At 48.4% G+C, this 20,793-nt stretch overlaps 1 protein-coding gene across 5 annotated transcripts; it reads left to right on the top strand.

Annotated features, from left to right (window-relative positions):
* Window positions 1–1,598: 1,598 nt before the first annotated feature.
* Window positions 1,599–20,497, top strand: Eif2d (eukaryotic translation initiation factor 2D). Of its 5 annotated transcripts, none has more exons than XM_037211439.1 (15): window positions 1,599–1,853; window positions 2,711–2,851; window positions 3,980–4,063; window positions 4,467–4,557; window positions 5,566–5,673; window positions 6,717–6,937; window positions 8,038–8,155; window positions 9,985–10,030; window positions 10,823–10,926; window positions 11,044–11,193; window positions 11,521–11,610; window positions 12,705–12,818; window positions 14,359–14,479; window positions 17,674–17,848; window positions 20,298–20,497. In XM_037211439.1, exons 2-15 carry the CDS (start codon window positions 2,797–2,799, stop codon window positions 20,363–20,365), a joined length of 1,545 nt encoding a protein of 514 aa, XP_037067334.1. In that variant the 5' UTR covers window positions 1,599–1,853; window positions 2,711–2,796; the 3' UTR covers window positions 20,366–20,497. The 5 variants fall into 5 exon arrangements, with proteins under 5 accessions (XP_037067334.1, XP_028732331.1, XP_037067332.1 ...); XM_028876498.2 differs by having other exon boundaries at window positions 2,661–2,851; window positions 12,723–12,818; XM_037211437.1 differs by having other exon boundaries at window positions 2,661–2,851.
* The last annotated feature ends 296 nt before the right edge of the window (window positions 20,498–20,793 follow it).

The raw sequence follows: 20,793 nt of genomic DNA, 5'->3' as shown, positions 1-20,793 counted from the left end.
TGCCCAGGGGTGGCACCACCACAATGGGCTGGGCCTTTCCACACCAATCATCAGTCAAGAAAATACCCTGCAGACTTGTCTACAGAACAATCTGATGAAGACATTTTCTCAGTTGAGGCTTCTACACCCAAATGACTCTAGCTTTTGTCAGTTGACAAAAGAACAAGTCAGCATATATGAATTTGTGCTCCAAACCTATTGAGAGAGGCTGGAAATAGCAGTGCCTAATTCCCTGAATCATGGCTCCTACTTATTGACCATTAATTAATTTTTAGGATGACAATTAACATCTTCAGATCAACCGTACAATAGTTTTCCCAGCTTTAAATTTCTAGTATTCCCCTGAGACTTTCCTCAGTCCTCCAGACCACAAACACTTAGTGTTATATCTTAAGTGTGGATACACAGCAGTTCAAGGAACAGGAGTCTGTGGGGAATGCCCTCCTCTAGGCTCCTCTGCCTTTGGTTTGGGGTGGGGTGCTTCCAATAAAGCCTGGAGGGTCGGAGGTGTAGAAGCTGTGGTTAGCAACTAGACCCCAGTAGATGACAGGTAGATATCACCAAGCACTTCGCTGGACAGTCAATATGAAATTCTTCTTTGTGCAACTGGGATGGTGATGGTGATGGTGATGATGGTCACTGTAAGGGTGCTCTGCTTGGAAGATCTGATATGCAAAACTTAGTTTAATAAAAGTTAAGTGAATGAAAAAAAGAAATAAGGAGAGGAACATGACTCCTAGGTATGGTGGAGGAGAAAGTTAGGTGTGTGGGAGAGCATAGCCAGAGGCAGAGACATCTGGGAGAGCCCGAGTGGTCATGACCAGACTGAGCTCCATGTGGGGAGAGAAGGAGGGGATTGGAGGGGTACCAGGTGCAGCAACCAGGAGGCCCAAGTAGAGTAAACGGAAAAGCCAGGTAACCAAAATGGCTGACTATATAAGGAAGGGCAGCCCAGCCCCTGGGCTGGAGTTTAGGGGAGGGGAAGGGTATGCTGTCAGCAGGGCCTTGTGACTGAGGAATGCGGGGAGAACCTGGCGCCCAATGTCTGCTTTGATATGTTAAACAGGTGCTTCAGCCATTTGTCCCAGGTTTGAAACCTAACATTAAGCACCTTCAGGCGTTTAAATCCTTGCCCACAGAGTAGCAGTTTCTCTCAGGGAAGCCCCATCTTTTGTTATCTGACCGCGTGACTGGTCGCCTGGGCAAACCTGGATCCAGAGTGGAGCGTGTATTCCTATTAACTCGTAAGTTAAACATCAAGAAGGAGAAACTCCTAGCTGAAGCCTTTAGTTTACAATAGCATGTAAAGATATGAACAAATAAAAGCCTTTAAGCATTTAAAAAAAAAAGAGCATTCAATAAAATCTGCAAGTTTAATAAAACATGAATTCAATTAACTTTGAGGACTTTAAGTGTGTGGAGTAGATTGCAAGCTGGCAGTTTCTTCTCCGCGACGTACCTAGAGCGGATCGGGCAGAAGGAGAGAAATGGGGCGCAGTTTTAACACAGAGGGGGACCCTGCTGCAGACCAGCAGGCAGCCAGCAAGACCGGGGGCGGAAGTTCCGAGTCCGCCCCGCCCCGCCCGGCGTGCGTCAGTTCCGGGACTAGGGCCGGCCGGTGTGCCCGCTAGGGCTACAAATCTATGCGATCAGGTTCCTAGCCGGCTGCTTTTTGGCGCCGGGTCCTCAGCATGGCTGCCTCCAGGGTTGAGGGCTGGGGAGCTGCCACACCCTCGTTTTGCTGACCGTCCCTGGAGTCTGTGTTCTTCTTGTCTTTCCTGGGCCACCCTAGCAGACATGTTCGCTAAGGCCTTTCGGGTCAAGTCCAACACGGCCATCAAGGGATCGGACAGGTGAGGGAGAGGATGCTTTTGCTTCCCCTAGAGAGGCCCCTAGACAGCTAGGGGTGCTCATGGAGAGGAGACCCCCAGGGAGCCAAGCAGGGACGTTGGAAACATTGTGAGGATGAGGTGTGGGGGTGTCTTTTGTCTTCCAGATGGTCTTTTGGCCAAGAAATAAAGTTTAGTCCGTGTGTACTGGGCTCAGACTAGGTGTTGTGGAAGATGTAAAATGAGGAACTACAGGCGCCCCCGTCCTCCACGGAGTTTAGAGTCCATGGGAAAACCCAGATGGAGTACCGAAAACTAAAAGTTTTGGGGGATGGGGGGTGGCTTTTTAACTGGTACTCGTGGCCGGAGATCCCTGGAGTGAGGTGGCAGAGTTTAAGTAAGCTGTGGTAAGAAGAGATGTTATCTATCTTTCCAGACAGATTCCGCCTCAGGAATTTTGGAACCAGCTTTCTTTAGGCGTCATTTTTGGCGCCTTAGTGGCCTTTTGATCTTAAGTTGACAGATTTGCTGACTAGTCTGAGGAAGGAGTGAGGAAAGCCTGTGAGGTCGGAATGGCTGGGTTTTCTATGTGAGACTAACTTTGATTGTTCACCGAGCATCGATGTGGAATGATAAGCCTAGAAAGTTGTGAAAAATAGACGAGATAATGAGTAAGAAAGATAATAGGGGTTTTGGAAAGCTGAGAACAGGGCGTCTTAAACCAGACAGTCTTTCTTCAGCCTTTATGATTTTTATAGTCATTCTGAATTTCAGTACTTATTAATGTCAGTCAAGAAGATAGTATTCATGGTGCCGGTGTGCTTTCTGCAGAAGAAAACTTCGGGCTGATGTGACAGCAGCTTTTCCCACCCTTGGAACAGATCGGGTCTCTGAGTTGATCCCTGGAAAGGAAGAGCTAAACGTCGTGAAGTTGTATGCTCACAAAGGGGATGCAGTGACCGTGTACATGATTGGTGGTAACCCCATCCTGTTTGAACTGGAGAAAAATTTGTACCCAACAGGTACGGAACAAGATAGAGATGCCCAGACTGGGGTCCTTGTGTAACATTTGCTACTCTGTTTATTCGGTTTGGTATTTGTTTTTGTTTCCCACTATTTACTTACCTTCTCAGATAAAATAAACACAGAATTTCCCAGCGCCATTCCTAAAGATCTTTTCAGACCTAGTGTTCCTAGAACTGAGCCTTTCAAGACCAGAAATTGCCATAAAAGGGATTTAAAAAACCAAACAAAACCTTAGAAAAATGACAATTGCAAAGTTCTGTGATAAGGGAGCGTGGAGAATTGGGAGAGAGCTGAGGTGTTGCACAAGGTGGAATTTCAGGGCATGCAAAAAAAAATATCCTGTGAACAGCCTGTAAAAGGCAGTAGAGAAAACCTAGGCTGGGGAGTGGGCTGGTTAAAGAAGCCACCCTAGCTGTGTATTTACACACTCTCGTGGGTTGCTTCACAGTGGGTTTTCCTAGGCTCTGATTCGTCATCTAAGATTCTCTGCTGGTTTGTTTGTTTTTTTTTTTAATCTCTGTCACAGACCTCTTTCCACAGCAGCTGACACTTACTTTGTCACTTGGGCTTTTCCTTCAAGGTTGTCTGGCTGCAGCAGTACAATGCCGAATCCTTAGGCCTCTCCCATCTCTCTCTCTCTCTCTCTCCAGTTTGCTGATGGACCTGAAGACAAATACAGCCTTTTTTTTTTTTTTTCCAATCTAGGAGTTTTATGCTAATCACTGAAAATAGGATCTCAAAATATATAAATATGAGAAAGTTTCAGAATTTCTTACAGACTGGCTCTGTTTTGGGATTAATAGCTTCTGAAGTCATACCTGGAAGTCTCTTTGATTTGTGCCCCGAATTTTAGTTCACTGTGGCCATTTTCTGCTGGCAGTCCTGCAGCAGCAACAGGTGCCTCCAAGTCTCAGTAGTAACCAGTTTCCTGGTGCCAGTAGGTCTCTGCTTTCGTCCTGAAGGCAGTCTCCCTGGGAAACCTCTTTTAACCTCTATAACCTTGAAGTGGAGTGTGTTTGTTTCTCTTTCTGAATTCTAATTAAAGTGAGCTCGGTGGTATAGGCATTCCTGGATCTGCAGTGGGCAGTGTTTGTTAAGTGTTTCCTCCGTCTCTTTTGGTACAGTGTACACACTGTGGTCCTATCCTGATCTCCTACCAGCCTTCACAACATGGCCTCTGGTCCTGGAAAAACTGGTCGGGGGAGCAGGTAAGAGAATTTTTCTATGTTCCAGCCATGCCTTGAAATCTCTTCAGTCATTATCAGCCACCTTAATAAGGCTGCTCATTTTTTGTGTTTATATGTTGAAAACTGTATCCACCCGTGTGTGTGTGTGTGTGTGTGTGTGTGTGTGTGTGTGTGTGTGTGTGTTCCTTGTCCACTTAGCTGATTCTGTGGTTCTGGACATCTGATTGTTGTAAGCCGTTTAGAAGTAGAGTGAAAGCAGTTTGGACTGCCACACGCTGTACTTAAATCAGTAGGGGACTTTAGCAGATAGCACCTAGCGCTCCTCGTTGTGAGTCCTTTGTGAAGTGGATGGACGTATGATAAAGTAAAGCATGAAAACGAAGTGGGAACATTAAGTAAGCTGTTATGTTTTTATTTGCTACAGATTTGATGCTGCCAGGGGTAGTGGTGCCCCCTACTGGTCTGCCTCAGGTACAGCAAGGTGACCTCTGTGCCATTGCCTTGGTGGGGAACAGGTAAGGTACAGTGTCAGAGAGCTGGCCTTGTGTGTGTGTGGGGGGGGGGGGGGGGGGGGGGGGGGGCACAGAGGAACAGAGGTGCAAGGGAGGTGGAGGAAGACGACAGCTCCCGAAACACACGGCTGAGGTCTGAAAGAAGAAATAAGTTCTTCCGGAAGAAGCAGACAGTAAAGTTAGTGAATGGCAGTGGAGAGCCTGTGAGTCTGGGTGTAAGAGGTTTGCTGTGCTGATTTTTTTTTTTTCCTGAGACCATGTAACAGTCCTGCCTGTCCTGGAACTCACTCTGTAGACCAGGCTGGCCTGGAACTCACAGAGATCCTCCTGCCTCTGCCTCCCGAGTGCTGGGATTAAAGGCTGTGCGCCACCACTACCTGGTGGGTGCTGTGCTGAATTTTAAAAAATTACTTTATAGGTAACTTCAGATTGATAGAAGAATATAAGAGATGGTGTAGAGTTCTGACGCACACCATGATTTCCAGCATCCTCAGTGGCCACATCTCTTACTACCCATTGCAGCTGTCATAGATAAGGAGTGCTGTCCTATACTGGAACAATGCTGAGAACATCTTCAAGCCTTTCTTTGTATCTCTGCAGGATTTTTTTTTCCCTGAGTACCTTTTTCCATTCAATGGTCCAGTCTAGGACACCGCATTGCACTCAGCTATCCCTTGGATCTGTGGCAGTCTCTGTCTTTCATCATTTCTATAGTCCATCAACTGCATTGTTCTCTATGTTTTTAATGACTTGATGGGATGTGGTCTACATATGTAGTCTGCCCATCTTGCATCCACAGTCAGATGGCGTTTAGTATGTTTACAGAGCTACTGAGCCATCGCCATGTGGCTACTGTCTGTTTCCAGGGCCTCATACATGCTAGGAAAGTACTTTACCATTGAACTGTTTCCCCAGCTCCTACTGCTACTTTTAAAAAGAAACCAAGACTCGTTGTATGAACAGTTCAGGGAGGAGACTCTGCCTGACCCTCATCCCTGGCTTCCTTCCTAGAGCTCCTGTAGCAATTGGAGTGGCTGCCATGTCCACAACTCAGATGCTGGCTTCAGGCCTGAAGGGAAAGGGCTTCTCTGTGCTCCACACTTACCAGGATCACTTGTGGTGGGTGCATTGTTTCTTCTATTTACAGGGAAAGGGGGAGGGGGGGGGCAGGGATGGAGAGAACGTGAGCCTGAGATTCAGAAGTGCAAGTATTGGTCTAGGCCCATCCTCATGCAACTTGTGGACCCAGACTTCCATCCACTTGCCAAATACATTTTTCTTGTCCATACAAGAAATAGAGACAGCTTTGGTTATTTTCTAGGCCTGGAGTTGTCCCAGACAATTGCCCTAGACTTAGGAATTGTTTGCCTTGCCCTTCACTGTGGTGATGTACATATAGTACTAATTAGTCTGACTTTGTCCATTATGTGCATTGTAGACATCATTTGGTCCTGAGACAAGTGCTTCTGACTCCAGATCAACCGTCAGACAGCAGGATGATAATTGACTTGATGCTATTCGAGTATCATGTCTCAGAACCCTCATTATGGGACACACACTCTGGCTATAACCATCGCATTTCAGATCCACATGCCTGCCCCTTGTCTGGCTAATGTCACTCTCCCCAAACAGTGAACAGTGTTTTTCTCAAAAGCAGCAGAACTAGGGTTTCTGTGGGGGATGGGCTAGGGGTAGGGACGGTTGAGATGGGGTCTCATTATGTAGTTCAGGCTGACCTAGAACTTGAGATCCCCTGCTCTGAGCTTCCTGAATGCTGGGATTGTAGGCATATGCCACCAAGCCTGGTTCTGTAGCCCAGTGTTGTGGCCTTTTGGTGTAGATTCATTCTTTGTATTTTCTCTTTTATGCTTTTCCTTTAGTGTCTGTCTCAGGCTGACTATTAAAAATATAAGCAATCATTTCCTTGAGATAGGGAGGAAATGAGCATCAGTCACATTTTACAGATGACCAAGCTGAGGCATGGGACTTCTCTGGTCCCAGAGTAGTTGCTTAGAGTTGAGATGAGTGTACATCACTTGGGTGTCCTGGGTACTCCTGCCTGCTGGCTCTGCTGGCTTTGAACACCTAACTGACTCTCCCCTGACCTGGGTGAGTGAGTATCGTCGCTACTGCTTGGTGTTTCTAACATCAGATTTTTCCAGGAAATCTGGAGACAAGTCCTCTCCACCTGCCATTGCCCCACTGGCAATGAATCCCACAGATAGCAATGAAGAGAAGGTGGACCCTGGTCTGCATGGAAACCTGAGCAGCCTGACCCTGGAGGGAGAGGAGGAGAATAGGAAGGTTCATCACCCAGAAGCCTCTGAAGACACCAGCTCCGGAGCCCTGAGCCAGGATTCCCAGGATAGCAAGCCCCTTCAAGGTGTGTTTTTGGGAGTGGAAAGCCCACACCTGTCCTTCAGATTAGAATGCGTTGATGCTCTGGGAGAGGAGCACAGGACCCTTGTGTGGGGTTGTGCAATCGTTTTGTACTCCTTCTTACATAAATCATGCCCCTCGGTGCCTGTCTGTCACATAGTTTCCAGCTGTGAGTCTCCAGCTGTGAATGGATGTTCTTGGCTGGGTGGCACTGTAGATTTGGTCCTTCCTGTGGAGCTCACCCTTACAAGATCAGTGTTCAAGAGTCTAGAATGGGCTGGTGAGATGACTCAGCAGGCCAGGGGGCCAGTGAGATGACTCAACAGGCCAGGGGGCCAGTGAGATGACTCAACAGGCCAGGGGGCCAGTGAGATGACTCAACAGGCCAGGGGGCCAGTGAGATGACTCAACAGGCCAGGGGGCCAGTGAGATGACTCAACAGGCCAGGGGGCCAGTGAGATGACTCAGCAGGAAACAGGGCCAGTGAGATGACTCAGCAGGAAACAGGGGCCAGTGAGATGACTCAGCAGGAAACAGGGGGCCAGTGAGATGACTCAGCAGGAAACAGGAGAGAGATCAGCAGAAAAAAAAACAGAGAAAGCAGTGAGATGACTCAGCAGGAAACAGGGGCCAGTGAGAAGACTCAGCAGCAAGAAAACTCAGCAGGAAACAGGGGGCAGTGAGATGACTCAGCAGGAAACAGGGCCAGTGAGATGACTCAGCAGGAAACAGGGGCCAGTGAGCTGACTCAGCAGGTAAAGCACTTGCCGTGCAAACCTGACCACCTGAGTTCAATCCCTGGAACAGCCCATGGTAAAGGAGAGAACTGACTCCTGAAACCTGTCCTTGGATTTCCATACATGCTGTAGTATGTGAGCGCACAAACACACACACACACACACACACACACACACACACACACACTTTTTTTTTTCATTTTTATTTATTTAACAAACACACACTTTTTAAAAAGTCTGCAGCTTGGGAGCATTGGTGCCTAGTGATGGGCTCCATTTGAGCCAAGGTGACGAGAGAGGGACAGGGTTTGCAGTGCCCAGGCAACGTGGGAGCCTCAGGAAGGGTGTGGTTTTCTTTTCCTTGCAGAGCAAATGGATGAGCTGTTACATCAATGCTTCCTGCATGCCTTGAAGAGTCGAGTCAAAAAAGCTGACCTCCCTTTGCTCACCAGCACTCTCCTTGGCAGTCACATGTTCTCTTGCTGGTATGGAAGGCACTGCTGTGTGTGTGGGGGGGGAAGGGGGGCTGCAGATAAGACCCCACTGTTGCTTTGGTGATAAAGCAAGGCAGGAGTGCTGGGGGCTGGTGGAGTGACATGCTGTGCGAAGGGCAGAGCGGAAAGTGATCTGGCAGGCAAATCAGGTTCTTGGCTTTAAAACCTTCAGTTTTATCCAGGGAAGGGATACTGAGGTTGAATGTCCCAAGAGTCTCTGGCTGCTATTTCTGCCGAGGTGCTTCTGGGCTGTCTGTCACGAGTCAGGTACCGTGGCATGCACTGCGAGAGTCCTCGGACAACCTTAATCAAGGAGTGTCCTGTACTGCTCCGCCCTTCCCACTTAGGATAGTGGTGCGTGGAGGAGACTGGAGACGAAGCCCACCCCACTGAGAATATAGCCATTAGGAAAGGGAGTACTGACTTTGAAGACGGAGCCATCAAGGTTCAGCCGACACCTCGTTAGCATATTTAACCAAGGCAAATTGCAAGTAGTCACAGGGTTTTTCTGAGCCCAGATGTCTGATACTTCCAGGATTGCTGTAAAATTGCACAGCCTGGCATATACCAAGTACCTGTTACTACTGTAAGAGGCAGGGTCCTTTCTGCATGCTCCATCACCTGGTACTGTGCTCACACCACTTAAGAGGCTGAGGTAAGAAGATAGCAGTGAATCCAAGGCTAGCATGGGCTGGTGAGTGAGTTCCAGATCAGCCTGGGTTACAGTGAGACTCTTGGGGGTGGGGGAAGAGCAGAACCACCCCATACACATACACACACACACACACACACACACACACACACACACACACAGCCTGCTTTCTCTCAGAGAGGGTGGTGTGCTCCTGAGACTCTTGCTGTGTTTTGAAAGTGGTAATTAATCCAACTCTTTCTGTCTACACATGCCTTAAGGCACCCAGGGCAGCTGTGGCATTGGGGTCTTGGTAACTTGTCATGGCGATGCTGAGTTGCAGGTGACTGGAAACAGTGTTCCAGGATTTTTTCTAGACAGGCACTAGATTGGAGTAGGTTCTAGAACAGTCCCCCTGACAGTCACACTGCTCTTGAATGTCAGGTTTTGAGAGAAGATACAAGTTCCTGACGAGAGGGAGGAGTCACAGTTTTCATTAGGAACCTCTATCTCCAATTCCCCTAAAACTGCTTTAGGGCAGGCACCAGTCAACTGCAAAGAACCACATAGTCAATAGTTGAGTTTTTCCAGGCCGTATGCACTCTGTTTCAGGTCCTCTGCCATTGTGCACTCACGTGGCCAAAGACAACAGATAGTGATGGGCGCGGCTGGGTTAGTCAGGCTCCAGAGTGCAGTTTGCTGAACTCTGGTTTGGACCTGCCTTCCTCGGTGTGAGCTGGCTCTTGGTAAGGCTCACTTTGAAGTGGAACTTCTGAGGCCATAGGAGATTCTCTGGTTTGAGAGGACTCTAAAGCTATGTCCGATTCCAATAGTCACTAATCACATGTGGCCAGTTAAGTTTAAATTAAAGTTTAAAATTCAGGTCCCCAACCTCACAGTCTCAGTTGGTACATTTCAAATGTTTCATAGCACATGGATGACTCGTGGTTACCATATCAGACACCACGGACAGAAATCCCATTACCACAACAGTGTTGTTACTGGATAGTTCTGACTCAGAGTATCCCGTACTCTGTATCTTCTCTGGTACCACACCTGGGCAGAGAGCTCCAGAATGGTGGCCTCTCTGACTCTGGGGTAGGGAAAGACGGCTGAGGAGGTGGTTAATTTAGTCAGGCAGGTACTAACATTTACTGTTTGGTTTAACTCGCCTTTTTATCTGTCCTAGCCCCGAAGGACAGCAGCTGGATATAAAGAAGTCAAGCTATAAAAAGGTAAGAGCCCGCACCTTCTTTGCATGTCTGTACAGAGTCATGTAGGAATACACGTGCGATAAGATGGAGATGGGAAGCTCAAGCTAGAACTGATAGGCCTTTGGATTCTAGGCACAATGGGGAGTAATGAAAGTCTCCTTGGCCCCTTTCTATCTGATTAGAGTCTAACAGGCTTTATCAGTTCAGCTGATTCTTTTTTAAAGCTATTTTTATTTTTAATTGTGTATATATGCATGAGTGCTGGTGTTAGAGGAGGCCAGATGCCTCTGGAGCTGGAGTTACATGTAGTTGTGAGCCATTGAGCATGGGCGCTGGGAATCAAACTTGGGTCCTCTGCAAGAGCAGTGTGAGCCCTTAGGTACTGAGCCGTCTCTCCAGCCCCCAGTGTGAGCTCCTGACCAGTGAGCCGTCTCTCCAGCCCCCAGAGTGAGGTCCTGACCACGCAGCCATCTCTCCAGCCCCCAGTGTGAGCTCCTGACCACGGAGCCGTCTCTCCAGCCCCCAGTGTGAGCTCCTGACCACGGAGCCGTCTCTCCAGCCCCCAGTGTGAGCCCTTAGGCCCTGAGCCGTCTCTCCAGCCCTCAGTGTGAGCTCCTGACCACTGAGCCGTCTCTAGCCCTCTGGTTGCTCCTTGCTCCCCCGCTTGCCGGAGTGTGTGTGGTCTTTTGGTTCTTAGTCTAACGGCAGCAGACACTGGGTCACCGTGCTCCAGTCCCCACCTCGCACCGCCCTGGCCCTCCTGGGTGTCCAGTGAGGAGTCAGTGAAGTCCCTGTGCTGGCCTCTCTCCCCAGCTCTCTAAGTTTCTGCAGCACATGCAGCAGGAGCAGATTGTCCAGGTCAAGGAGCTGAGCAAAGGGGTGGAGAGCATTGTGGCTGTGGACTGGAGGCACCCGAGGTGAGTGCGGGGCCTGTCACTGCAGCTCGGTTGGTTTGGGGACACTGGGCCACAGATGGGGGGCTGCCAAGGCACTGGTGTAACATGCGCTTTTTCTTTTCTTCTGCTGGGTTTTAGGATCACATCCTTTGTCATCCCCGAGCCTTCCCTGACTTCCCAGACTGTCCAGGAGGGTAGCAGGGAACAGCCCTATCACCCTCCAGATATAAAATCCCTCTACTGTGTCCCAGCCAGCATGACCCAGCTCTTCCAGGAGTCTGGCCACAAGTGAGTTTTGGAGAGCAGCCCTTTTCTGCCTGCACGGTGGTGTCCTCCTGCACTTTCCTCTCCCCCCGAGTGGTGTTTTCCTGTGCCTGGAAACCTGCTCTGCCCATCTTCCTTCTTCTCAATGCAGTATCACAGCTCCCTCCCTGGGATGGCCTTTTGGGTTAGGCAGTTGAGAGAGCAGGCCTCTCTCTCTGCAGTTGGACTTCGTGTAGCCTGGCTTGCCTCCCTCAGGAAGAGAAGAGAAAGGCGAGAGCTAAGGAAAGAGCCCTGCTGAGCAGGGAGTCTGAATGTACAGCTTGGACTAACTTCGGGCTACTTCTCTTCTAGGAAGGGGAGCACCCTCGAGGGCGGTGAGGTCCGCAGGATCGTCATTGACTATGCCAAGAGGAACAGCCTGGTGGACGCAGACAACAGGAAGTAAGTGGGCATCGAGAACGGAGGCCGTCTTCTCAGGTCTTTGTCTCTGCAAACAGACATTAAAGGATGCAGGGAGCGGGCTGGCAAGGTAGTTCAGGGAGTCAGGGAGGCACTTGCTGCCCAGCCTGACTGCCTGAGTTCAACTCTCGGGACCCACATGGTAGAGAGAGGACCAACTCCTACAAACTGCTGCCCCTGTACACTTGCCATTGTTCACTTGCAGAGACACATGGATAAATAAATGTAATAACTTTAAAAACAAAGGATGGGAGGGATTCTGGAATGGAGAATAGACGATCACAGCAGCTTAGAAATAGGTAAATGCAGTCATTGCAAACCATAGGCTGTGGACACGGTCTGTCTAGGGCTCAGGTCGATCACATGCTGTCCGAATGACCATAAGCTGAGTACACGCATCTCACACGTGTCCACCACTGATGTTCAAGTGCATATGGCTGTTGTCAGGAAAACAATGCAACCTTGAAAAAGTATTTACTCAAAGTCATTGTGGCTTTTTGGTGTAATTTTTCTGTTTCTAAATGGGCACAGGTGGCATGCTAACAGATAAGAGTTGCACTAATGTTTTTCTTTCCTAGACATCCTCATGACTAAAAAGAGAGACTTACACACTAATATAGTGCCCCACTTTAAAAAAAAGTTTTTGTTACTTATTTTAAATTACTATTTATTTTGTGGTGTAGGGAACAGAAGCCAGGGCTTCTAGAAAGCTAGGTGTACACTCTACGACCACACCTCCAGCTTTAAGCTGTTACCACTTTAACTATATGGGTCTCTGGGGTATTACTAACAGCTTAGGCCATGTATACATTCTAATGACTGTAGCATTTAGAATTTACATTCTTCCCTCCTTGCTAGCCTGCTGACTGAGATGAAGCCCCATAGCAGAACCAAGCCAGGGGTCCTGGCGACTCCTTCCCACTTCCGTCCACCATTTGCTTCTCCTCCTCTTTGCCCTCCCATCCTTTACTGCCTGGTGTCCTCTGGTCCCACCGTGGGGGGGATCCTGGATGGCACAGGGTACGCAGGTGATGGGTGCTGTCGCTTGGCAACGGCTGAGTCTTACGTTGCCTTAGCGCTCTTTTCCCCTTTAGTCTGGTGAGATTGGATCCTATCTTATGTGACTGCGTCCTAGAGAAGAATGAACAGCACTCGGTCACGAAGCTTCCGTGGGACGATCTCCTGACCAGGTAACACCTTTCCTGCACCACCGCCCTTAGTATCTACCACGGAACTCCAGAGCGGTCGCTGCCGTCAGCCTGGGCCTGTGGCTGCAGCACGGACACTGCAGTTCAGCTCTCCGGTGCCCACATAGAAGCCAGGTGTGGCGGCATCTGTCCGTGACCTCAGTGCTGGGGAACAGACAGGTTGGAGGCCGTGGGCCTGCCAGCTCAGCCAGCCTGATGAGCTTCAGGTACCGTGACAGAGTCTGTCTCAAAAACTAAGCCAGAGGGTGATTGAGGAGCCCCAGATTGACCTCTAGACCCCACATGCAGACATCTATGCCAACAAGTACATGTACAAACTCCCCGCATGTACAAACTGTCGCTATTTTAGTCTGTGACTTTCTTTCCATGCGCATAGGCTTGAATAATTCTGATGTGCAGGGTTTGGTTACAGTTTGAGCCATCATGGCATAGAAGAGCTTGACAGAGAGAAAAACATTAATGAAAAATAAGAACTTCAATAAAAGAACCACTTAAGCTGGGGAGTTGTCTTCAAAGGAAAAATTCTTAACACTTTTTTTCTGTAGAGCCATAGCTGAAATAGTTCATATTGGGATCTAGCAAACTGTAGCTCACACCAACTCTAGCCTGTTACATGTTTATGTGAGTTTTATTGGAACACAGCCTTATCTTTGGGATGCTGTGTACTATGATGCCAGAGTTGAGCTGGCTTTCCTGTTAATTTGTTTTTGAGACAAGCTTCACTGAGTAGCTTGGCCATGGATTTGCGCCTCTGGGTGTTGGGTTTAGGCATGAACTACTGTAGACTTGAGTGTCCTACAAAAGATACATTGTTATTATTACAGGTTACTGGGGAGGTGGCTCAGTGGGTAAAGCCCTTACCTCCCAAGCCTGAGCACCTGAGTCCAAGTCCTCAGAACCCAGGTAACGTCAGGCATACCTCTGTGATCCCTGTCCTATGATGAGATAGGGACAGACACAAGAGTCCCTGGAGACTCATGGGTCAGATAACCTTGTGTATGCAGCTGGGGAAACCAAAGGGACAGAGCTCCAAAGAGGGCAGGAGTTGAGGACTGCCTCCTGAGATTGTCCTTTGACCTCCACACATGCACCATGCCATGCAGGTGCCTGCCCTCATTCACAGGAGCGCACACAAACATATACATGCTTTGCTGGACCATGTGAGAGATGTGAGCAGCACTTGGAGGCAGTAACCTGGGAAGGTTCACTTTTGAGACAGGTAGTAACCTCCACAAGGCAGACTGCAGATTCCCAGGAGGCCAAGCAAGTGGAGAGTTTCCAGGTACCCAAGTCACTGTTGATTCCTTCCCTGGATCAGTGGATGTCAACCTTGGCTACACTTTGGGGAGCTTTGAGACATTGGTCTGTGGTTCAGCTCTCCACGTGATCTCAGTGCTTCTGACCTGCAGCCAGATTGCATATACGTATGCCTCGAACACTTGCACTCGGTGCTCATGGTAGCAGGATGCAGAGAGATGCTGGCTGTTGCCTTGATCCGTTTATAACTGGAACTCTCTTTTAGGTGTTTGCAAAATATGCAGCCTGCCTACCAAGTGACGTTTCCTGGACAGGAGCCCATTCTGAAGAAAGGGAAACTCAGTCCGATTGACATCACCCTTGCCCAGAAGGCTTATAATAAAAAGGTAATTTAAAAACCACTGGGCAGTGGCTGTGACTCAGGGCCAGAGCATTTGCCTCCCTGTGCGAAGGCCCTGGGTTCCATCACTACCACCACCCAAAAAAGATCCAGTGTTTGAGAACGGTGACTTAGTTTCCCTGCTGAGTTCTAGTTTCCTGGTGTGATTGGAGGCATTTGGATTGGATGGCTCATGCTGTGTGTCTGCACTGGCCCTGGGTGCGGGTTATCATCAAACACTTCTCTGGCCTCTGGGGTTTTCTACTGAGAAACTTGCTAGAGCCTGTTTCAGAAGTGAACAGTATTTTAGCTTGAGTTTTTCCCAGGTGCTGCTTTATAGCTGTAGCTAGAGTTTCCCTGCTTGCCCACGTCACAAATCTTGTCACCCCCATCCACAGCCGCTCAGACCAACAATAAACAGAGACTTATATTGCTTACAAATGTATGCGTGCAGGCTTCTTGCTATGTTTTATAGTTAATTAATCATTTCATAAATCTTACCTTCACGTGTGGTGCTTCGATCTTCACATGTGTTTTTCGGCTGCGTTTTTCTCGTCAGCCTTCCTTCCAATTCTCCTCTCTTTCCCCTCTTCCTGCTGCCTTGCCCAGTTTTTATTTTTGACAATCAGAGCAATTTGACATACAGACCATCCCACAGCATAGGCCTTCGTCTCTTCCACAGTCTACCTCTTGGGCCTTGCTCAATGAAAATAACTTGTAAAAATTTGCTGAAGGAACTATATTTAGCTTAGCAACACAAAGTTGTAGGGAACAAATTATAACTGCCTTCAAAATGTATAGAATGCTGTCCCCTGCAAAGGAAGTGTCCTTGTTCTGCATATGTAGAGGAGAAAGACAGGTAGGAACTCTGAGAACATAGGCTTGGCTCCAAACAGAGAACTATGTGAGTGTGTGGTTCTGGGCCCAGGTTTTGGAATTCCAATGTGGCCTTTTCTCATTTCTTGACCTTGAGTACCTGCTGAACTTCCTCGTGCCTCAGTTCCCTTCTCTGAAGAATGGAGGAAATACTTGCCCTGTACTTCAGTGACCAAACGAGGGCTGTGCGTAGGCTCAGCACTCAGCACTCAGCAGTCCCTAAATGAGAACCCGCCATGGTAACCTTAATTAGCAACACTTACCTGCCAGACAGTATACCACACGCCTATGTATATATTAAGCACAAGTCTTTTTTTGTTTGTTTGGTTTGTTTTGTTTTTCGAGACAGGGTTTCTCTGTGTACTTTTGGTTCCTGTCCTGGATCTCACTCTGTAGACCAGGCTGGCCTCCAACTCACAGAGATCCGCCTGGCTCTGCCTCCTGAGTGCTGGGATTAAAGGCATGTGCACCACCACCCAGCAGCACAAAAGTTTATTAATAATAGACTATCCAAAGGTGAAGTTGGTGTTGCATGAAATGATGAGTTCTTTTCCGGAGGTGTGCAAGCAAAGATTTTTGTGACCACTTGTGGGGAGATACAGCCAGGGTCTCAGGGAGGAAACTGGCTTTTTGATGTGACCTCTAAAGCCTCATAGAGTCTAAGATTGTGTCTGCAGTCCTTGCAAGCATAAGGCTTTTTAAAGACATTGTGGAGAGCAGCCCTTCCCAGCCACAGGATGGTGCTCCTTTCTCATCTTGAAGAGCCACCAAAGGACTGTCATTTACATATCTATTTTTAGTTTCGTGTGTTGTGGGTGTTTTGCCTCATGCATGTCTGCGTGCTGTGTTTGGCCTGGTGCCTGTGGAGGCTAGAAGAGAGTGTCAGATCCCCTAAGATCGGAGTTACAGACAGTTGGGAGCTGCCATGTAGGTGCTGGGAACTGAACTGGAAGAGCAGTCAATGTTCTTAATCACAGAGCTATCTCCAGCCCTGGACTGTGATTTTTATAGCTTTTAAAAAAGGATTTATTTATTTATTTTTGTGTGTATGGGTTTTTCATCTGCATGTATATCTGGATATCACAGGTATGGAGTTACCATAGAGGCCAGAAGAGGTGTTAGATTCCCCCAGAATTGGAGTTAGAGGGTTTTGAGCTGTCCTGTGGGTACAGGGAATTGAACTTAAGCTTCTCTGGAAGAGCAGCAAGTGCTGCTAACCATTGAGCCATCTTTCCAGCCCTAATTGTGATTTTAAAAAAATCTTTCCTTTTTGTCCTGAGGTCACATTCTTCTCATTTGTTGCCAATAATGGAAAAGTGCCATGTTTTTGACTAGCTATGTGACTTTAAGGAACTGTTGTCAGGCGCATAATATTTTACTATCATTATCAACAACATCATCATCATTATTGGGACTGGGAGGGGGAGCATGCATGGGCCAGCTAATGTATGGGGGTCACAAATCAACTTAGTGGCATTGGCTCTCTCCATCTACCTTTTGTGGCTCCGGGCACTGAACCCAGGCTGTCAGGTTTGGGCGGCAAGCACCTTTACCCCCTAAGATGTCTCACCAGCTGCTGCTGCTTTCATGTTTAGAACAGTCCTCATCTTGCAGGGCCTGGTGGTACCTGCCTCTGATCCCAGCATTCAGGAAACAGAGGCAGGTGGGTTTCTGTGAGTTAGAGGCTAGCCTGGTCTACATAGAGAGTTTGAAGCCAACCAGAGACATAGTTGAGACCCTGTCTTATAAAAGAAAAAGAAAACAGAGTCCTTAACCTTTGGAGATGCATACTGCAATATTTATGTAGGAAAAGATCTGAAGTGTAGGAGGATTTGCTGTAAAGTATTCCAGGAGCCATAAACCCAGTAAGTAGACAACTGTTGGAATTGGTAATGAGTATGTAGGAGTCCATCACACTCTTGTACTTTTTTGGTATTTTGTTTTGAGATTGGGTCTCATTATGTAGCCTTGGCTGGCCTAGAACTTGGTATACGTAATCCAGGCTGGCCTTCAAACTCTAACTCACAGAGATTCATCCTGCTCAGCCTCCTGAGTGCTGGGATTAAAGGTGTATATCGCCATGCTTGGCACCATACTATTGTCCTTTCATTTATATTCTAAGTTCTCCATGGTTAAAAAACCCTTAAATTACATGTTATAGGTAGAATAGAGTATCTCTTAATACATATAGTGGATGAGATGGACAGAAAGGCCCCAGGGTTGCAGGGATAGAGAACCATCAGGGAACATGGGTGAGGTGGCTGCCAAAAGGCCCCTTAGAGGAGAGAGTGCCATAAACACCCACCTCCAGCTTCCTGTCCCCAGGTGACCGTGGTCCGGAACTTGGAGACCTATGGTCTTGATCCATGCTCAGTGGCCGCCACTCTCCAGCAGCGGTGCCAGGCCAGCACCATCATCTCTCCTGCCCCTGGGGCCAAAGACAGTCTGCAGGTGCAGATCCAAGGAAACCAGATCCACCACCTTGGCCGGCTATTGCTCGGTGAGTATCCCTGCTGACGAGACGCTTGGCATGGCTTGGCAAGGATCTCGCGGCACTCACTAGAGTGAGTGTCACACCTCTGTCTGTAGTCTTCACAGAGTTCCACGTCACAGTGGTGCAAAAATGACACATTCCAGGCAAACTGTACTTCAGAGTTTGAAGTTTGAACTCTCCCAGAACTAGTGTTGGCTAGACAGGCTGTGGAGACGCTAGGTAGTAGCAAGAGCCCCTCCCCGTCGGTCATGTGACCAAGGGGGGGGGGGAACAACCAGAATGCCACACTATGCTGAGCCACTTAGCGAAGGTGTCCTCCACTTCAGCTGGACTATGTGCCTTTTCAACGCACCACATTTCCTTCTCTCTTTTGGATAATTAAAAGAATTATATGTGTATGGGTGTTTTGCCTGCATGTGTGTCTGTGCACTACGTGTGTGCCTGGTGCCCTCAGAAGCCGGAAGAGGGCATCGGAGCCTCTGAAACTGGAGTTGTAGATGTGAGCTGCAGTTGTGAGCGGCCATGTGGATTCTGGGAATTGAAAACCGGATCCTCTGGAAGAGCAGCAAATGCTCTACCTGCCGAGCCATCTCTCCAGCCCCTCGATTTACCATATTTTCAACTCACAATGGGTGTATAAGGGGACATAACCCCATCAAGGAACAACAGTCTGTATTTATATGCACACACACTTTAGTTTATAGCAGTGAGCAAGAGATGAAGCCAGTGTTTGAACCAGATCTTTGGCCCTTCCCAGAACCCCTGCACTCTCCATCGGACACATTCTTAGCTTTCCTCCTGGTTGCCCCTTCTAGCCGTCATGTGGTGAGTGCCCCGGCTGTGCCTGGTGCTCAGCTGGGCTGTGAGAGGACATCTTCTAGGTCACGACTGTGCTACAGGACTGTTGCCTGTTTCGCAGATCAGGAGACCGAGGTCCAGAGAGACTCAGTACCTTGCCTGGAGCTCACCTGACTCCTGAGTACTGTGGATAGGCTCTGAATCTTTTTATTCCGTAGAGCCAAAGTTCTCTTGATTTCCTCTGGGTCTCTGGCCTCTACTTTGTTCTTCGTTTAAGCCCTCCTGTGGGCCTGGCTCCCCTTTCTAAACTAACTGTAAAATGCCATCACTGTCCCTAGAAGGCCTTCTGTCTATCCATGCCTTCAGGAGTGAGCTCCTGAGTTTGAGAAACATGCCCCTCCCAGCCTGTCCTCTTTTTCCTGCAGCCTCTCTCCCCAGCTCCCTGACATCCTAATGGCATCCCAGCCAGTTTCCTGCTGTTCCCACACACATGGGGAGCTTGACATCTACCTGCTTGTACCTGCTTGTTCCCTTGTCTTGTGTGCCCCCCCATATCCCTGGTCTGTCTGTCCTCACAGGTTCACTGGACAGCTCAGGGGCAATGCCCGTTTCCCTTTGAACGTGGTAAAAATCACTAGTATTAGTGCTCCTCAACTGTGTTGACAGTTCTGGTTAGTGCTGGAGCTTGGCTATTTTTTTCTCTAATGTCTGAACCCTCTGCAAAATAGAACTTGAGATAGACCTTGCCTTTCCCATGCCTGTCTCACACTCAGGAGACTGGCATATAGCACATGCTCAGTAAGTAGAGTTATCTCATGGCCTATGACAGTCCACAGCAATTACCTTCCAAAGTTGAGCTCCTTTATGTGGAGAGCCGCGTGTGGTGGATGGGACTAAGAAGAGACAGAAGAAAATAGATGAACAGACACCTGAACAGACACACACCTTCTCTCTTAGAACATCTAGATCAGCGGCTCTCACTGTGGGTTGCGCCCACTTTGGGGAGAACAATCCTTTCACAGGGTGGCCTAAGGTCCTTGGAAAACACAGATTTACAATGCCATTCCTAACAGTAGCAAAATTACACTCAGGAAGGAGCAATGAAAATAATTTTATAGTTGGGGGTCACCACAGCATGAGAAACTGTGTTTTGTTGTTTGTTTTTATTTTGGTTTTTTCAAGACAGGGTTTCTCTGTGTAGTCCCAGAACTTGCTCTGTAGACCATGCTGGCCTCGAACTCAGATCTGCCTGCCTCTGTCTCCCACGTGCTGGAATTAAAGGTGTGCATCGCCGCCGCCACCACCACCCATCTGAGGAACTGTATTAAAGGGTCACAGAATTAGGAAGTTTGAGAACCACTGATCTAGATGGTAGCTAGCAGTGTATAAATGACCAAAATACATCGTCCAACTACTAGCTGTGGTAAATGGTCTATCCTAGGTGTCACCGGACACCGGTGAGCTTGAACAGGACACAGAAGGTGGGTCATGTGTTGGCAATGACTGTAACAGATCCTTGGCAGCAGGGATGAGCACACGGTTTAGTGGACAGGGCAGGGAAGGAGGTTACAGGGCCCAAGGGACGTGGAAAGCAGGGGGCGGGGGAAGTAGGGACTTGAGACCAGGCTTGGCTGAAGATTTTCTTTTTGGATTGTAGAAGAGTATCGGCTCCCTGGAAAATACATCCAAGGCCTAGAAAAGGCCCCCAAACCTGGCAAGAAGTGACAGACCCATTTTATGCAGTGGATCCCATGGGAACTCAGGTTCTGAGCTGGTAATTGATATGAGCGTTTTCAACTTTTGCAAATAAAAACTGTAATTCTTTACTTAAAGCTTTTATTCTAATCAAAATCTGAATGGTCTTATCCTTCACTTAGTGAGAATGTTCACACGGTTACTGTGATTTAGTTCATGCCCTGTATAAGAGGCAGGGCAGCCCTCTGAAGTGCAGCAGGGAGAGCCCTCCTGTTTCTAAAGTCCCTCCACCAGACAGACCCCAGCTTCCTACTTAGTGCTCCTGTGACCTAATTAACCTCCTAGGCCTGCCAGCCCTTGGTGTCTGTAGGGTTAGGCCCATAGAAAACAGCCTGGTTCTTCTCTGCCCTCAGTCCCCGAAACAGAGAGAATGAACTCACAGCAGCAGCAGCAGCAGC

This window comes from Peromyscus leucopus, chromosome 15 (assembly GCF_004664715.2).
Source record: "Peromyscus leucopus breed LL Stock chromosome 15, UCI_PerLeu_2.1, whole genome shotgun sequence".
Classification (NCBI taxonomy): Eukaryota; Metazoa; Chordata; class Mammalia; order Rodentia; family Cricetidae; genus Peromyscus; species Peromyscus leucopus.
The sequence above is the reverse complement of the archived record's forward strand: the minus strand, read 5'-3'. Positions and strand labels throughout refer to the sequence as shown.

Bases quoted from the DNA above. Each gene is read 5' to 3' on its own strand.
- Eif2d (XM_037211437.1), top strand. From the start codon at position 1,798: ATGTTCGCTAAGGCCTTTCGGGTCAAGTCCAACACGGCCATCAAGGGA. The intron at 4,064-4,466 runs GTAAGAGAATTT...TATTTGCTACAG, and splicing joins AAAACTGGTCGGGGGAGCAG to ATTTGATGCTGCCAGGGGTA. The intron at 4,558-5,565 runs GTAAGGTACAGT...CTTCCTTCCTAG, and splicing joins ATTGCCTTGGTGGGGAACAG to AGCTCCTGTAGCAATTGGAG.